Raw genomic sequence first — 18976 nt, 5'->3', positions numbered from 1 at the left:
TTGCTATTAATGCCTTAGCACCTGATTGCTTAAACACTGAACCAGGCAGAAAAAAGAATCAGTTGGAACTAAGGTATATGTTCAAATCTTCATCCTTGTAGTTATTTGGAACTCAGCTGGACCAGGCCCTGAGGAACCTGACCTAAGCTGTCTCTGCTTTGAGATGGGGTCTAGACCAGGGACCCTTAAAGGTCCCTTTCAGCCTGGTTTGCGCTATGATTCTGTGACAAATCTAAAAGAAAAAAAAGAAAGAACTATCTTTTCTAGTGGCTGCATATTAAAAATTCTCCCTGTTAGCAGGTTCTTTAAAACTCAAGTTTTGCGCTATGGTTTCCAGCCAGGGAAACAATACCAGAGCTGGTCAGCTTCCCCAGGACAGAGCAGAAGGTTAGTGACACTTCAAAACTTTCATTGGAGAGAAATATTCACTTGTCTTACTTGAAAGTCCAGTTGTGTTTCAGTAACAAAAAAATAATAATAAAGTTTAATTTGAGCTCTGTTTTTACGTAGTCTCCTTATGTAAAACCTTGTTTAACATAAAACATCCCTTAAAGTTCAAACTTCAATAAAACTTGTGCTGCTGGGCAGAAAAAGGGTAATATCATTATCCTTAAAGTGTGTTCCCCTCAGAGCTAGTTTGGTCAAAATGTTCCTTAACTTCAGCTACAGAATACCAGGCCACAGAGCTGTGTTGTGCTGAATTGTCCAGGGGCACTCCAGGGATTTTAAACTGGCCCTGCTGCACTACACACGCACACACACACACATACACACAGCCATTTTGCTTTTTTGCAGTTGACAATGCTATTTAAAAATGTCATCATTTATGTGCGAGTGAAATAGGATGATAGGACATAATTTGCCTTTGATGATTTATTTTTAATTGTAATTCACTTTTCCTAGTATTGCTGTTGCTTGAAATCGAATCTGTCACTGCATTGCTGGCTGGTGGAGCAACCTGGGAAATGAACTCTAAAGAGAAAGCAGGTCTGCCAAGAATTTACAAAGTGTCTGAAGAATTTGGGGGATTTGGGGTCCCCAGAGAGAGGCATGTGCCATTTTTTGTTGCTTCAAAAGTTTTTTGCCTTTGTTTCTGGTAGTGCTATGTTTTCAAGATATGATGATCTGAGTACTTTGTTTGAAGTGTTTACATTCAGTGACCAGCTTGATATTAATGGCTTGAAATTGCAAAAAGTTACTAAGTACAAGAAGAGGGTGTCTGACTCGAGGTGGGACTGGATCTGTAGTTGCTTGGAGGCGGGGAGGGAAGCCTGGGGACTGTTCCTCTGTACTTTATCTTGTGCTTTCTTCCCCTGGGTATCTGCCACTTGTGATGCTGGAGGCAGGACCCTAAGCCGAATCTATTCTGTGCAGAATCGAACTGTACAAAAAAGAAGTTTCTTATTTGGGAAAAGGAGGTCATCGTTATCCCTGCCTGTTGTGAGGAGAGCTTGGAAGGGAGGCAATTTGCCTCCCCATGCCTGAGCTCACTGTGCAGACAAGGCCTGGGGACACAACCGCTGGCAGCATCCCCAGCTGTGCTGACCCTCTGCTGTGCAGTGGCAAGCCCCTTTTGCTCACGTTTAATTATTTTGCATTGACCTGAAGTGCTTGATGTGTACTTTCACACAAGCTGTGTGGGTGCATTGCATGCAGAGACATCCATGACCCAGCAAGGTCTTGATCTTCCTACAAGAGAAACAGGATGTCTCCAGTTAAAGGATTTTGCAGGAGCTGGGTTTCCTTATCCCTGCCAAAACCCACTTGTGTTTTTAGCAAGACATGTAGCTGAATACATACATATAATACACCTGTTTTGCGAATATGAAGAAAAGCATTTGTTTAACCCCCCTCCCTCCCCATTTCTATTTTTTATCTGAGTTGTAGGACTGCTTAGTTATTTTCTGTTGTGAGCCTTTCTGCCTTACCAGGGAATCCGTACGTAATTACCTGTAGCCATACAAGCATAATAAGGAAGAGGATAACAATGCCTTAAGTTTAAAAACACTCTTGGGGTCAAAAGTTCTTCTGAAAAGACTGGGAGAGAATTTCAGAGAAAGCATTAGCATTGAGAAGGAATAGGAAGCATAACTCAAAAATTAAATGTGTGCAGAGCACGGGGAGGGACCCTCATTACTTGGAGGATCTGAGCGTTCGTTCCCATTAGGGCACTGCAGTCTCAAAAGAGGTTGCTGGAACATGACTCACTCTAACACAGCACTGTATGGCTGGAAAAAAGCAAGAAAGAGCTGTTGCTAGCAGAAATCTGTTCTGCAATGGAATGCTTTTTGCAATGGAATGCTTTACTTTGGGTGGGGGGTAGGGGGGTGGGGAGTGGGGTGTAGAGATGGAGAGCCTGGTGTGAAGCTTGGTTGTGGCCAGCCCTTGTCCTGCTGAAGGGTTTAATAACTCTTCTCCTCTTCATGGTGAGGGCTAGCAATGTTTGCAGATCCTGCCTCATGCCAGATCACCCTTGGAAGGGGCAGGTGAGGGCAAGGTCCAGCTGCACCTTAGTATGGCTTGGGGCTGCTGCTCAGCTGTAAATGCTGCATTTGTTGAAAGCCTGGCAGCACCGTACCTTTCGGAGATACGGTCTTGTCCAGCATATCCATTGCTCTGTGCACGTGCAGTGCCCTTCACTCATGCTGTAGCTGAGCAGCCATACTGGGTACTACAGTGACTCCAAGTCCAAGTTTTTAGAGTGAACGTAATTAAGAATTTTGGGCAAGAGAAAATGACAAAATATTGGGGACCAAATCTTGTTCACCCAATGTGGCTGTTCTTTCCAGAAGCCATATCACAGCAAAATAAGAAATTGCAATTTGTCTTACTGCCGGGGGGGTTGAGTGATGGGTTGACAGTGGTGGTGTGGCACTGGCAAGGGCTTGGGGAAGGTGTGGGTACACATTGCACGAGCTTGGGGGGGAGGAGGAGTGGTGAAAAGCCCCCAGGGGGGCAGTGTCATTGAACCACTGTTTTTCACACGTTGTGAAATTCACCTGGCAAGGACATGTTAATGTGAAAGTATTCTGAGGTCAGGAGGGAGTTTCTCAGCAGCAGTCGCATCCTTCCCTGTGCCTGGCTCCCAGCCCTTCTGGGCCACTTTCTGCTGGCTCTGTCTTAAAGGCAAGCCTGGAGAAAATTGTTTCTCCCAGAGGCCAGTGCTGTGAAGGGTTCCCTGTTGATGTGATGCAGCCTACAAACTGTGAAATATCTCCTGTTGCTCAGACTAGTGGAAGATAACCTTTTTCACTTGACCATAAATACCAGCAGAGACAATGGTCAGAATTACAACTTTTGCTCTTCCTCTGTGATATGTTTGAAAGCCAAGTCAGCAGAGTAATAGAAACACAAGTTTATCTACAGTACAGGTTCTGCATGGTCTTTGTTTTTGTGAATGAGGTTTTTTCCCATAAAGCAAGAGATAGAGTACAGCCTGCCTCTCCTTTGGCTGTTTGGATAGCTGCCCAGTTTTGAAGGAGATGAACTGCCTTTAACAAGCTAAAAATAACCCCCTCGTGGCACTGGAACAAGAGATATGCTGTCACAGCCATGCAGTTCACATACATTAACAGAAGGATGATGAAGGCTGCAGGATTTGAGAGTTAGCATGAATTGTCATATAGTCACATCTGCAGTGTGTTTATCTGCAAATTCTTGAGCATGTATCCAGTCTAGTGTTGGTTGGGCTCGGTTAAAACTCATTTGAGGTGTGCTGTGCTTGAATAAATGTGGCCTGTATAACGTATGAGGCTTCAGCCTTGATTCAGGTATGAAAGTTACTTAATGCTTGCATATTCTATATCCTCTTGTGTACTTAGGATGATATAAAATGTGGGTTTGGAGCTGAAATACAAAGCTCTCCACCAGCTGTGTCATGGGAATGCTTTCTGCAGCTGTTGATGTTGGTATTAGGAAGGTCTTGCTTCGTTCTCAGGGGAGTTATTTATTTTGAAGACTGTTTATTGCTTGCTTTGTCCCTCACCGTGAGTAAAAATGTTGTCATTTAAAAAAAAAAAAAAAAAGGCAGAAGCAATTTGTTTGTCATGATGCATGGGCTTGTGCTAAGCCACGAACTGAGCGTTTATTAAAGAAGATAATGGAGGAGCTGGACCAGCTTTTGCACAACTTGAGTTCCATGTTTGTTTCCTCTGTTTACCCGGACCAGTCTTCTGGGACCTCTCTGCAGTGCACGGAGACATCTCGTGGGCAATGACTAAACTGCACGCAAACGTGTCACGCTTTTTTGATGTTGGGGCGGGGGGGCTGGGGGATAAAGGATAAAAAAGGAAAACAGCAGTGATCTGTTTGTGCACCATTTCAGAAATGTATGCATTTGATTTCCTTGAGCTTAGAAGATGTTTGTAGTGAAAATCGTAATATGTTACAGAAGAAGAGTAATCTGGTCCAAAAAGGATTGGAAACTGTTAAGCTGGGAGCATCTTAATATTTCCAAGGCACGCGTTGTCTGTGATATCTGTTTCTTGGAGAACTTAGCTGCATTAGCCATTTCCTGCACGTCTTCTTATTTAAAAGGGTATTTTAAAAGTTTTGTCTCTTCAAAACATTATTGTTAATTGTAGTGACAGTTTGGAAACCTGAAAACGAAATATGCTTTGCTTAACTACAGCCCTGACCGTAAATACAACATTGCACCGGTGAGTCTTTGGAGCCAGCACAGCTGGGATTCTGCTGCATCAAGAACCTGCCAGCATCCTCTGGGCCATGGTCAGCGCATTGGGGCTCCTGGTATCAAACACATTGAAGAAGGGTTTGGAGTGCCTTGTACAAAATAAATAGAGCGCTCTGGAAGATGAGAGCAACTGAGCTCTCCCATAATGCGTTTCCAATCTGCTGAGGGTGCATAGGCAGATTTGCTGCTGGCTTTGTGCTGGTGAGTGCCGGGTTATATTTCATGTGCCGGTTTGTGTGTGTCACTACTACAGACTTGGTAAAGAGCAATAAAAACAACCAGTGGGGGGGTTGTACCCCCTAAGGCTAACAGTAATGCCCTTTCTAGCAACTGCTGCATTGCAGTGAAGGCTTAGGGTGGCTTCTGAATGCAGGCATTTGGTAGAGTGACAGACTAGACGTTCCTGGAGACCACTTTAAAGGCTTTTGTTTTGTTTATTTGGCATTTCCACCTATTCAAAAAGTAGGGCAGCTCCAGTTCTTGACTGTTTATCAGATTTCCTGATCTCCTGCTGCACATGAACCGGGAGTTTTCCAACACTTTATGATTAGGTAATGGAGGCCTCAGGTTCCCATCCCCTTTGCCCAGGCAGGAGGAAGCACAGGCTGCACCCAGTGGTACCGCCGTGGGTAATTCCCAGGTGAGCTGTTGAGGAAGGCAGCCGGTGCTTTGTTTCACCAGCAGTGCTATAAATATAGCCCAAACCTGAGTCCTCCCGGATCCTCACTGGTGGACTTTGCCCTGGCCAGCGTGCAGAGCTGCCGTCTGCCCCAGCAGCTTTCTACTGCGGGAGACACTGGGGCACCAGTTTTTTTTCTAAGATGCCAGTTAACAGCACTGAGTTACTGCTGATGTGGAGTTGACATTCCTCCTCTTTTTCTTCTGTCCCTGGCTCCATTTGGTTCTCTGTGCCATGACAGAAGGGAGCAGCAATGCAATGCCCTTTGAAAGAGGGGAGTCCTGTAGCTTGCACCAAACGCAATTACAGCTGGGTTTGGTTTGGACTTGTGAGCCCCATGGCTCAGCCGAGGGAGCTGCCTGGGTTCTGGGAGGTGCTGTGTTTCAGAAAGGTGCCCTGGGTGCTGCAGCCCCTGATGCAGCGTGTGCTGGCTTGTCTTGGCCTTCCCAGCATCTGAGCACCTTTTGTGCACCATCTAAAACACAGCAGTAAGCCATGGAAAACTCTGTGCTGACCAGGATTAGAAAATCCATGTTCTCTGCATTATTTGCAGTGTTAATTCTCATAAATTACAGTGCTGCAGTTTATAATTTATCTAGGAGATGGATTCAATTAAATTGAAAAAGAACTAATTTGAAAGTGAAGTTATTTTACTTTCTGTGTGAGGTAAAGGGGCCTGTGGAGTTCCCTGCCTGCCAGATGCGTTTAAGGTTTAAAGCATGCTGTGCCCCATAAAGCAATAAGTGACTGCACAAATAACTGGAACAACTAGAGTTGTAATAGGTCTTGCAAGAAAACCTCCAAAACTTTTAGAAAGGTTAAAGCTTTTATGGCATCAGCTAGTCTCGAGGGACTAGGAAGAAAGACCTTGTGCAGGGGACCAGGTGGAGCCAGGTTTGCATCAGGTGTTTCACACCTTTCTCTGAAGGGTCTGGTGCTGGCTGCTTTTAGAGACTCGTTGGGCTCATCCTGCCAGCTGCCCGATGGACAGCAGCGTTGGGGTGTTTCGCGGTTAAATCTGTAGTGCTGCTTAAGGACAAGTCTGCCATGGCTCTGTTGGGATCAAAGAAGGTGAGCAATTATGCCACGGAGCCTGTGCAGGGTTGCTGTGTGCAGGGGCACGGCCGCTCACGTTGCTGTTCCAAAGCAGGGCAGCGGACCTGCTGGTGGACTTGCTTTGCTGGTGCAGGTAGGGCTGGATCTGGCATGCCGCAAGCACCTCAGTCCTAATTCTCGCTGTTTCGCTCCCTAACTGTTGGGTTAAACTTGTCTGTACGCTGCTGGTGCTCCTCAGTGGAGAACGCCGGCAGGCTGCGCGGTGCGGAGCTGGAGGGGCTCGCTGATGGGAAAGGCAGCAGCTTAGCAGCTCCGCAACGGCAGCAGTAAAGCAGTTTGCTTATTAAATTGTATCATTCCCTGTGTGCCGCCTTGTTTTTGCAGATTGGCGATGTCTGCCAAGCTGTTTGTGGTTAAACAATGCAGACTCTCATAATCCTGCTCCTCATCTTGCCTAATTAAGGGCCCGGTCGTGCTGGAGCTTTGCCCGAGCGAGGACTCCGAGGGCAGTTCTTCGTTCTGGTGTGGTGCCAGGACCGCGTGTCCCTGATAGTGCCGTTTCCTTTGGAATCAATTGAGATGTCACCATCACTTGATCCTGGAGCTACTTAATGAACTGGCAAAATGGGCTCTATTTTTAGATCTCCCTTCAAACTACTGTGTGTGTTAAAGCTCCCCTTGTCCTTAACGCCAGGACGGCATTGAGCAGGATTTATTGGTTTAGTTTAATAAGAGGCGTACAGAACTGAAATAATAAGCTCCATTTCCTTTGAAAGTGAGGAAAATTAAAATGGCATGGTTAAATCTGGGCAGCCGCCTGAAGACAGTAAAGCGATACGTTCACATGTAGCCAGAAGGTTAAGGTGGAGCTGGGTTTTTCTTCTTGTCCAAGTTACGAGAGAGCCAAAGATTACAGACACACGACTTCAGGGAGTTCTCTCAAGCTTTGTGGATTGGATTTCTAAGTGTTTTCTGAATAGGATAAAAACTCTCGGTGGTTTATTAGACAAGCTCAACAACTTAGAGTACCTACTTTATTGCAAATGCTAGTGTCTTTCTCTACATGTTTATAATTAGTGTCAGAAAAGTATTTTTGCTAATATAAGAAAGAAACAGAGGCATAGGTAATTTAGAAGTTTTTACCTTTTATTATAGTCTGGAGCCGAGTTGGATAAAATGTAATTTTAGGAAGCCACTGAGAATGCCTTGAGGCTTTCCCTAGTGTTGGTGTTTGCGCCTGCGTGCCCTTCTGTGGATCATATGTGAGGCTGGAGGTTTTGCTGTCTCTAGGCTCGCAGCCTCCAGGATTACTCCGCGATGAGGTGAAGGAACAGGGTGCACAATTTTAATGGGAGTAGCAATTGTCTCCTGTTTTTCCTCTTGCCCCACTAGATGGAAATATATGTTAATGCAGAATGCATCTGTACTTTGTTTCTGTTGTACAGTCAAAATAAAGAAAAAAAACCCAAACCCCTCCAAATGAAACCCAGATGCCATGTATTAGAAACACAAGGTATACTGAACGGGTCACCCTTGAGCCATGTCAAGGATCGCTGTGTAACGGCACATCTAGGGAAACGTGACTGCTGTAGCGTGGTAGAGGAAGCAGCGAGTGGAGGTGGTTATCACCGGCGTCTTCCACAAGACATGGCTTGGGGAGAGTCTTCATGGGCTTTGCAAAAGGGCAGCTTTGCTCATCCCTGACCGTGTGGGAGCAGGACACGGCATGCTGTTATCTATTGTCACCTTATACTGTCACCCACACCTAGGCAAACACAGCAGGTAAAGACTCCTGTATTGCTGCATTTGCTCAGGGGGCTGGGTTACGATTCCACATGTAAATTTAAGTTGAGCGTTTTCAGGCCTTTAAGTGCTTAGCTGTATAATCTTCATAAACTTCTGTTAAATTAGCTTTTCATTATACATTGGCATTCAGCTCCAGACACTTAACACTTTTTAAAAAGTGGTTTTCTCTGTGATGACTCTGGACCCTTGCTGAGCTAAACAAACTGCAATAAAAGCTATATTGATATTTAGTTAAAATGCATGTAGAAGCACCTGAACAAGGTGCTGTAGATGCTGCCAACGCTCTGGGGACAGTAGTGTGGTTCCCTGCAGGGGGTCCCTGGCTCTGCTGAGCCATACCTGTACCCATTGGTAAGATTTGCAATAATGTCCAAAGACATTGCTGAAAGTTACTTACAGAAATTTGTGCTGGCTTAATATGATGACATGTTTTGGAAAATAAGATGATGTGCAGTGGAATTTTCTGTCCCTTAGTAAAAATGAGAGAAATTCCATCAACTTTTCTGGTTTACAAGTAAATAATCTTTTTCCCCCACTTTTTTTAGGTGATGGAAACTGAGAAGTCTCAAGATCCAGCTTGTGCAGAAGTGTCCAAAGGAAACAACCAGAGTCCAACTCTGGGAAGTGGCATACTGAAATACAGAAGTCGATCCCAAGGTAAAGCTGTGTTGATAAAAGATAGCAATAGTTGAATTTTTATGTTGTATATTTATTTTAGCTCTCTGAAAGTGAGATAATACTTATTTTCTTTGGAGATCCTATTAGTTTAATTAGGAAGGAAAATTTGAGCCTCCTGAATGGAAATATTTGATGGACAGAAAGATGAAGGAAAATTTTGGAAGCTTCTTTTCTTTGCTTTGCTTCATACTTTCTCTCTCTCCCCACCCTGTTTCAACATGCCATCACCAAAATACCCATTATGGCAAATACTCCCCACATTTTCTATTGCTTTGTCCCCAGGTCTTAACAGTAAACCTCTGTGCAGAGCTCAATCACATTCTTTTTCTTACTGCTTTCTGAGGCCACTCCCTCCTGCGTTCACCTTAATTTCCATTTACTCAGATATTTATAGCATCCTCTAGGGAGCTCCTCTGCCTGTAGCCCTTGTGGCTGCGTGTTGGCTGCTCACTGGGGATCCAGCCCTGTTCCTGTGAGCAGTGATGAGTGATGCCCCTGCGCTGTGGGTGAACTCGGAGCATCCCCCAGCTTGGTCCCAAGGCTGGGCTGCCACGTGGGAGCCGAAGCTGCGTTCAGATAGGCAGAAAAACCAGAAATATAACTGTCCTCCTAGGAAAAGAGAAGGAGAGGTGCCAGGAGGGTCTGGGAGTGAAAGAAGTACTGGGATGCTGGGTCCTGCCAAGATAGCCATCCTAGCTGTGTGCAGCAGTAGCGGTGCCCTGTGTGCCCAGGGAAGGCGAGCTTTAAAACCAGAGTTAATTTCACACCAAATAGCATGGAGTGGATCTAAATTTCATTTTGGAAAGTGAGTACAAATTGTGCCTATGGATGTGGTGGCAAAATTGCTTTAATGCTGAGTGAAAACAAATGGTTGCCCCAGCTCTGTGCTCCATCCCTCTCTGGTACAGGCAGTGCTGCTTGCACAGCCTCCAAGGAAGGAAGAGGTGGCAGAAAATGGGTTTGGGGCTCTCCTGGGCAAATTTGCAGTGGGTCTGCCTCAGCCCATGGCTTGTGAGCTTTGTCCTCAGAGTAAGGACAGGGCAGCGAGGTGAAAGGAAAGCAAAGCTGCTCCTTTCTGTGGCAGCTCCAACTTAACAAGGGTTCAAAGTAATCTTAAAACCACGTCATGAAATACAGCTTGCATGAATTTGGCCTGTCTGTGTCTTGCGTTTTCACCTGTAAAATAGGGGTTAATGTCGCTTCCCTGCATGGTGAGGAAATGGCAAGGATAAATGTGTGGGAACTGCTGTGACCAGGGTCCTGTGGGGATCTTGGAGAAAACTGGAGGAGCCCCGGTGCGAGGACTGGGGTACTCTGCAGCTAATTACAGGATGTCCTTCAAGACAAATAATTCTGTTTCTTACATGAACTCTGCACTCTTCTCCTCTTTAAGACAACTAGGACCATTGCCAGAAGGAAAGAAAATAGCATTTATTTGGCACATTTTTCCTTTTTCCATTCCAGAAAAATTTCCCTCAAAGTGACATGACACCTCCAGAAATGAATACTGCTACAGTGTCAGGTCTTTTAATTTTAAATAAATGAAGCTTGAGAGCTTAGTGCACTGGCAAGTGCCATTGGGTGAGAACAGCTGAATTTCTTTTCTATCCCTGAGCTACCGGCTCAATTATCTTCTGCTTTTCCTTACTACCATGACCGACAGTGCTGAGGAGTTCAGCATCACTGAAAGATCATAGAAAACCTGTGACAGCAGGAGAAGTTTCTAGCAAAGGATGACTAAAACTAGCTTCTGTCTGCCAGGTTAGGAACTGCATAGCGTTGTTCTAAGGCATTGTTTAATCTGGGATTTGCAGGAAGTGATTATTGCGTGCTGATGAGAGGATAAAACAGCCCTGAGATGTTTGTGGGGGGTGTTTCTGTGGTTTTCGCTAGGTGCTGGATCCCGCTTGGAGTCCGTGGGAGAAGACGATGAGCTGACAGTGGAAAATGGTGAATCGAATTACGAAATAGCGGTGAAATATTCCCGGGGTGGAAGAAAGCACTCTCTGCCCCAGCAGCTTGAGTCGGCAGGAGCCAGGCAGGTGGGTGGAAGGGCAGGGCTGGTTCTCAGCACCTCACTGTGCTCAGTCCTTCAAGATCTATCTGGAGCTTGTAGGAGTGAGGGTCGTGAAACAAGGCCATGTAGGTACATCATGGGCACTGAAACCAAGCCTGAACACAAAAATGGGATGTGTTGGCCCCCTATGGAGAACTTCTTTACCCTGAGGATGGTGAAGGAGGTTACTTCTTGCTGTGGCCAGAAGGTCCTAAGGCTGATCTTATGAGTTGCAGTTCTGGAGGTCTGAGGACTCAAACAAAAATTAAATTCTGCTTATCTTTATTTTAATGATTTGATGGTGTAGGCTTTTTTGGGGGGGGTCTTTTTTCTTTCTTTCTTTCTTTTTTCTTTTTAACAGATAAGGACTTCAGTATATGATGAAGCTACCCTTAATCTTTTTAATTTAAATTGTGACTGCTACATTACAAAATGATCCCACTGTGCGAAATGCAGGAAAATTACTGTGGCAAGATTCACTTTGACTGTAATGAGCTAGGATTTCTTACCTTGAACATGTTTCTCAATGTATCAGGAAGATCCCCCCCTCCTCCTTCCCTGACACATGCAATTTTCCTGGTATGACATCCCAGTGCCTGTGCCAAGCAATCAGAACAACTTCCCTTGTTTGCTGATGTTTGTTAGGACTACCATATCGTGAAGAAATCCACGCGTTCCTTCAGTGCCGCCCAAGTGGAATCTCCATGGAGACTGACCCAGCCGTCCATCATTTCCAACATCGTCCTGATGAAAGGGCAAGGCAAGGTGAGGATTTCTGCATGTGGCTGGTTTCTCACATGTAGCAAGACCGTCTAAGAGATGTTTCTTATACCCAAGACTTCCAGCAGCCTTCGAGGTAGCCAATAATAACAGTCAGTAATAATAAACAGATCCCATTTTCAAATATAAATGCCCAAGTTACACCTGCAAAATACAGGGGAAACGATGTTTGTTCATGGGCTTGACATGAGGTGGCTTTCATTCTGATTTGGTACATCTGGTCATTACTGAGTTATCAAATATTAATAACGGATCTCTAAATATGTATGTATGCAAAGTTGGTGAGGCTACAGAAGAGTACCTGTTTGCATGCATATTTATGGGCAAGCATATTTTATCTGTGTGGAATGTAAAAAAAATAAAAAAAAAAAATCACTGAGTTAAGCATTAAACCCAAAGACAGGTTCTTGAGAGTGCTGAATTCTCTGGGTCAGAGCATCCTCTCAGTAATTTGTTTGCACATTTGCTAGATACCAGCTGGCTGAATGCTGAGGGGAAACAGACAAGCATTAACTAAGGTGTATATTGTTTTCCCTAATCCAATCCACACTAGTATTGGAGCTATCATTTCCATATGCCAAAAATATGTGTGACTTTTTCTGAAATACTCTTTGAATTCATCAGATGAAAATGTTTCGGACTAAAAAGCCTTGTTTTGATTTTCAAGCTCAAATACAAAACAAATTCCCTTGTTGTGCTTTAAGTTTAGCAAAGGGTTAGAAATAATGACTTCTTTGGGTAGATTGACTCATGGTTGCTGTAGATCTCCTTGTTTTGGGAGCTTCGGGTTTTTTCATAACATTTCCACGTGAATATTACTTCATTTTTCATGTACTTATTGTTTTGACCCTGTTTTTCTCCTAAGAATTAGATTATTTCTCCCTGTGGGACAAGCCACCCTCTCCTGCCTTTCTGCAGTTAGTTCCAAAGCATTAGGAAGCAGCTGGGAGTATGTGGACTCCAGTGATCACGAACCACCCCAAACGTTTGGAAGCCCTCCACCCACTTTTTGAGTGGTCACTTCTGTTAGGGGTTGCACTGCGTACAATGTGTGCAGTAGCATTTGCTTTACTGTCTCTGTGCAGACCTGGGACTTGAGAAGTGTTTCCACAGAGTCACCGTGTTGGTGGCTGCGAGCCAAGTGTTTGTTTGCCCTTGATTTTCCATCTGCAGGTAGATCTGCAAGGGGTGGTTTTCTGCTCTGGGGCAGCAGCGCTTCTCCAAGAAGGTGGGCTAACGTGGGAGCTGCTGTGCTTAGCAGCTGTATTTCTCCCAAGCCACCCCACAGAGCCATGAGGAGAGCTGCTGTGTCTGCAGGGCAGTGCCGGCAGCCTCCTGCCTTGTGTAGTTTGCTTTACGGTTGATAATTGCTCTGTAAACAGTTAGTTGAGTTATTTTGTATGGCACAGGGGAGCTAAGATGCTTCCTTTCTGGAAGTTAGTAATGTCTTATCAAATTACTAGAAGCTTATAACTGTGGTGGTCTACTTTATATTCACAGAGTAAAACAAAAGAGCTGGTTGTTGTATTGCGTTGTAAACACGGTGTTAGTGCCCGCCCTGGCAGCATCCCTCAGCTGGAGAGCACTGCCTGAGGCGCTAGTAATAACCGTGTTTTCAGATCACTGAAGCACAACAGCTTTCCACTTCTTTTGTCCACCTGGTCCGTGACTTTTCTCTTTATTCTGTAAAATGCGTGTACAGCAGTGACAAAAGGAGAAATGGGGGGTGGGGGTGGGTAGGGAAAGCAGGGCAGGATGGATCAAGGAAGTGATTTTGCTGGGAAGTAATTCAGCAGAAGGGGGAGAGGTTCGTTCTGCTGTGCTCATCCGTTCCCTGATCAGCTTCACAAGATGGTCCCACAGCCAGCCGGGGCAGCACAGGGGCAAGAGCTAACAGATGGAGCCCTTGGGAATGTATTGATCTAGATTTATTTAAATACAACGTGGTACATGTCTCCAGAATAATTAAAAATGTACATGTGCATGGCAGCACCCCCACACCAGCCCCCTTCCCGCTACATTCCTGACATTACAGCACTGACCTTATGTCATGTTCTTAAGCTTTTCTTTTTCCTGAGGAAATGCAGGATCTGTGACAGCAGAGAAAACTGCAGTTAATCTTGGATATAGATGTCGGGGTGGGAATCTACTGTCTGTCAATTTAAAAGCAGTGTGTTACAGTTTGTAAAATGAGAATAGGATAACACAAAGCCATTGACCCAGTGTTTTAAAAAAAACCCAAAAAGTAATCTCAAAATAGCATATTTGCTATTTCAGCTTGAGGTGTCTGCTGCTACTTTTTGGGCTGATGTGTGTTAATATTAGAGTGAAAATAAATGAGGAAATGCAAGCAGAGGGTAAGATGGCAATGCAATTCATCCCAAGCTTTTAGGTTTTCATCTTTCCTTTGTCTTGTATGTTGTGGGCAATCTTTCTCACACAGGTGATAACAGTAAGGTACCTGACGTGCATCTTCTCCTCCCTTTTCTGTAGGGTCTTGGATTCAGCATTGTAGGAGGTCAGGATTCTGCTCGTGGACGCATGGGGATTTTTGTGAAGACTATATTCCCAAATGGAGCAGCAGCTGCTGATGGAAGACTTAAAGAAGGTATGGTAAAGAGAATCCAACTGCACGTAAAGGACCACAGTGGGTTGTTATTTCAGTCCAGCAGAAAAATTCAAGTACAGCTTTATTTAGGCACCTGGCCATCAGCAAGAGGCTGTGGAGGATGTAACACACCCTGTTTGTCCATCCTGGGGAAGATCACAGCAGTTAACTTGATTATATTGCATACTGAGAAGGGGAAACTACAGCATGATGGATTTTGCTTTTTTTTTTTTCCCCTTCCTCTTCAGTGAACTTTATTTGCCCAAGCCATAAGCTGCAATTCTTCAGCTGGAGAGGGTCATTGATAGCAGTGAAACATATCTATCCAACCAACATCTGGATTAGAGGTGCTGGTCCAAGAAGGGGTTATACAGACAGACATGCTTGGGAGAGGCTGTTTTGGCACATTGTGCTTTCTGAGCCTCTTGGTATGATTTTGACATAAATCAACAAGAGTCACAACCAGAAAAAGAGGGTGGTTGGCATTGGCAGTAAGATCACCCGGCTAGTTAAAATCAGGATATAGCTGCTTCTCTATTACTGTTTTTCCAGTCTTGGTCTCAGAGTTGGACGTATAGCCTGCTCTGTGTGTTTGCACCCGGGTCTGAGTGCTGTGCCAGACAGACTCCTATGCACTGTTGAAAATACAAAGTGACCACAAGTTTAGAGTGGTGGTTTACAGCTCTTCTGCAGGGGTTGTGTTACTTCTCTCCCACAGAAGGCTGCTCCTCTGTTACTTTTCTCAAGCTGCTCCTGTGTTACTTCTCTCCTTCTCATATCATCATTCCCCTCTTTACATCTCATCACGCTTGTTGTATGTGAGGCAGCTTTTGGTGCCAACTCTCACACTTGCTGCCGGAGGGAAGCTCGCGTCCCTGCAGCATGGGCTGTGCACTTGCCATGGGAAGGCAGTAAGTAGGCAGCTGTCTCATAAACCCAACAAGCCTTTGCAGGTTATTCAGAGCTTGCATACTTCCCCCTCACCACCCGTCCTGGGGGCTAGGAGGGGAGAGGAGGTGTAGATTTGGCTGATGACATTGCCCCATCTAATTTTGCACAGATGCAAGTAAAATTGCAGAAAATGGATCTGGATCATGCTGACACTCCTTTTAATAAAATAAAGGTAGATCAACACAGCTGGGTGTAAGTAGTAAGACCCAGAGCCTGGAAGTAGGTAGAAATGTGACAGGACACGTTTGTTGGGGTGCGAAGGGCATTTACTATTGCAGTGTGTGGCCTACATACTTCTCCATCCACAGGCATTTAGTAAGAGGACAGTGGATGCAAAGTTAGTTTTCTCTGAACAGGCTTTGGAGTGATGTGCTGTAGTGTTTCGCTTAGATTCTCAGTTCTCCTGTTGATGCTCACAAAGGAAAGGGAATTTGGACTTCGTGTTAGGAGCATCTATTTTCAGACTTTAGTTAAAATCTCTAGCATTTTCAGCTTGTTCGTTAGTATGAGAATACCAAATTAGGGAGCCATGCTGAAGAACAGTCTTTACTCTGCTAATTCATCACTATTAACTTATAAAGGCATTAGGACAAATGAAAATAAACTGAGAGCAGTAAAAAGCTTTTTACTGAATTGTTAATTGGAATCCTCATAGTAGTGGGTCACCTTATGTATGGGAGATGTTTTTTACATCTCTGTAGTCTGTATATTGCTGACTTCATTTTTTCTAATTACCAGGGGATGAAATCCTAGAAGTTAATGGAGAGTCTCTACAAGGACTGACCCATCAGGAGGCCATTCAGAGGTTTAAGGTAACATGGATGTAGTAGAGGAGAGATTCTTGCTCCCCTTCGTCCGGTGCTATTTCATACCTTCAGCTTTGTATTCTTTTGTTGCCACAATTTACAGTATGTGGGTTTATTGGCAAATGTTTGTGTATCGTGTTGCCTTATTGGGGTTCTCTGACATCTCTGCAGCAACTCAAGAAAGGTGTGGTGACCCTGACAGTTCGTACGCGGCTGCGCAGCCCAAGCCTCACACCCTGTGTGACTCCTACCTTGCTGAGCCGCTCCAGCTCCCCCAGCTCCAGCACGAGTGGTGGTATGCTGGTCCCTGGCCCCGACGAAGCAGACGGTTCCTCCTCCAGCCGCAAAGGACCCGGCCCAAAGGACCGGATCGTCATGGATGTGACACTCAATAAAGGTGAGGGTCCATTGAACAAATCCCTGCTTCTTCAGGGAGTTTTGGGGAATAGACTAGAGACACTAATATCCAGGGCGCCCTGTCCTTCTGGTCTTGAACCACAGGATAGGGGAGAAAAACAGCCTCTAAAGCAAAAACTTCTGAAGAGTTCCCCCTTCCATGTTTTGCTGCTCCAGAGTCAGCAGACTCTTGTGGCTACCAGTCACTGTCCATGCTGCTGGAAGAGTCAGGCTGCAAGATACCAGGCAAAATGTGAATTCACCTCTTGGCAGCCCAGATGGCTGTGCCCTTCTGGTAAAGGGCAGCGCTAGGGAAGGCAAAGCCATGCAGAGTGCTCAAAATTGCCTAAATGAGCTGTTTGAACTCCTGCCTGAGGGTTGCACCTATCATCAATAATTGCACAAGATAAACGTTGGAGCATATGCTATATGTGGTGGGACAAGTATGCTGATTTTAAAGGCTTAAAATGTGCTGATTTTAAAGGTCAGATTAAAAATTTGGAGAGAGAAAATAAGATGTCCAGCAATTCCTGCTTCAGGAATGCTGTTACCTGAAAACAAACAAAGGTGAAATTGGACAGAGGTAATGGCTGAACCAGTGATAACGTCTCACCTTTCTTCACGCAGCTTAGCTGAGGAATGGCATGCAGATATTTAACAAAGAGAGTAGTGTGGCTGGTAGCATCTTCTGTGCTCATGTTTTTCTGCAGTAAAGTGACATCTTTACTGGATTGCTGCCCCTACTCCTTTGTGCCTTGGACCAGATCAGAACTTGTGTGACATTTCCAGGGTGTTCCCACGGCACACAGAAAAGTTGCTGGAAGTGATGGATCTCAGAAAACAGTTGGCATCAGATATTTTCAATCCTAATTTCCACTGTTGGTCTTGGCTTCCTGACTTAGTGCACCTAAGGCCAGCTCTGAAACAATACATGAGTCTTGGTCTCAGATGGGACGTGGGAACACAAACACTTGTGTGTCCTGTGTGATTACAATCTACTACTTTTCTTTGTACTTTTTGTTTTTCACAGAGCCAGGGGTTGGGCTCGGCATTGGTGCCTGTTGTCTCACGCTGGAAAACAGTTCTCCAGGGATATACATTCACAGCCTGGCCCCAGGATCAGTGGCTAAAATGGATGGCAGATTAAGGTTAGTTAAAGCAGAAATGTGCTGGTGTGGTTTTACAATAAAATGGATTGAGACTTTGTTTTCACCAATTGGTTGTTGTAGCAGGAAGGGGATTTATGCTTAAAGAGTTCACCAAAAAGAAAACATTTAAATAAAGACATTCCAAAGTGGTATTAAATACCCAGGAAACACCATTCTCTGTGCTGGAAGCAGCACAATCATTAAGGTTTGGGTTGGTCTTTTTTTTAAATTCTGTATACAGAAAGCTGAACCTAATAGCACCCTTTGAGAAAGGGGAGCAGCAAGCGGTACAGCCTCATATCTTTTTATTAGAGCTGCAGCGAGAAACCCCAGACTGGGAGGAAATTTGCAGAGCTCTGCTGAAAGCTCAGTCACCTGAAACTCTCTTAAAAAGAGCTGGGGGAGATGTTCTCGCAGCTGACTGTGCCCATGGCTGCAGCAGCAGTTTTTTGCCCTCACTGTCAGTCTGGCAAGATTGCTGCAGGCTGACCTGCCTGTCTCATTTGTTCTTTCATGGAGTTTGGATGTCGTTAAGGAACCATAAGAAAGAGAAATAATCATTCCTAGGGTTCCTTTGTGCTTTACGTATTATTAAGTGACAGAAAATTATTTGCTGTTCCTGTCCTGGAGGCTTCACTTTTAAAAACTATTGGAGGAAATCTTCCACCTTTCTGCATTCCTGCATAAATGCTGGTGGGCAGTGGGAGCATCCCTTGGGAGGGGACGCTGTACTGAAGACCCGCTGGGACTGTGTGATCCTGCTGAATGTCTAGCATGAGCACTGGTGCAGAGAGGCTGAGCAAATACCTTACTTTCACATGAGTAGAGTGCCTTTTGTTTCCTTGTTCACCAGGAAAACTGTGATAGAGTAATTTGGTTGTTTTTTATTTTAATAAGGGAAGAAGATAATTTTATGGTGGCATCCTTGCCAAAACCCTTGGAAGTTCCTGCCATATGGAAATGTCTATAGGAGACAGGATTTAATGCTAACTTGCTTTCTTGTAAGACTCTTTGGAAAAGATTCCAGTGCTGGTTGTGCCTATATAACAGCTGTATCATGTATTAGGTTTAAGTGATTGATTATATCCAGGCATGCTTCCCAGATTTCTAGCTTGCTTCTTTGAGACATTGCTTCTGTTGTCCCATCAGTGGTTTATGGCTCCATAAGCCAAAACTTAGGGGATGGTTTTGATTTTTGGAAAATTTCATTAATCAAATACTGGCTTTGCAATACCAGGAGAGGTTTGAGTCCAGCCTCTCCATATCTGAGCTCCCTCTCTCCATCATGTGCCTGTGTAAGTTACTCCATTTGTGTAATT

General features: G+C 44.8%; 1 protein-coding gene across 2 annotated transcripts in view; it reads left to right on the top strand.

Annotated features, from left to right (window-relative positions):
- Positions 1-18976, top strand: part of PDZD2 (PDZ domain containing 2) — a 193510-nt gene that overhangs the window by 93663 nt on the left and 80871 nt on the right. For both annotated transcript variants that reach the window (XM_080372582.1, XM_080372583.1), the window contains exons 6-12: positions 8780-8891; positions 10806-10954; positions 11614-11733; positions 14242-14356; positions 16046-16119; positions 16285-16510; positions 17540-17657. In XM_080372582.1, the coding sequence (XP_080228708.1) occupies positions 8780-8891; positions 10806-10954; positions 11614-11733; positions 14242-14356; positions 16046-16119; positions 16285-16510; positions 17540-17657 (914 nt within the window). The remainder of the gene's footprint in view (positions 1-8779; positions 8892-10805; positions 10955-11613; positions 11734-14241; positions 14357-16045; positions 16120-16284; positions 16511-17539; positions 17658-18976) is intronic.

This window comes from Falco punctatus (genome assembly GCF_963210335.1).
Source record: "Falco punctatus genome assembly, chromosome: Z".
Taxonomy (NCBI): domain Eukaryota; kingdom Metazoa; phylum Chordata; class Aves; order Falconiformes; family Falconidae; genus Falco; species Falco punctatus.
This window is presented reverse-complemented; position numbering and strand designations above follow the sequence as displayed.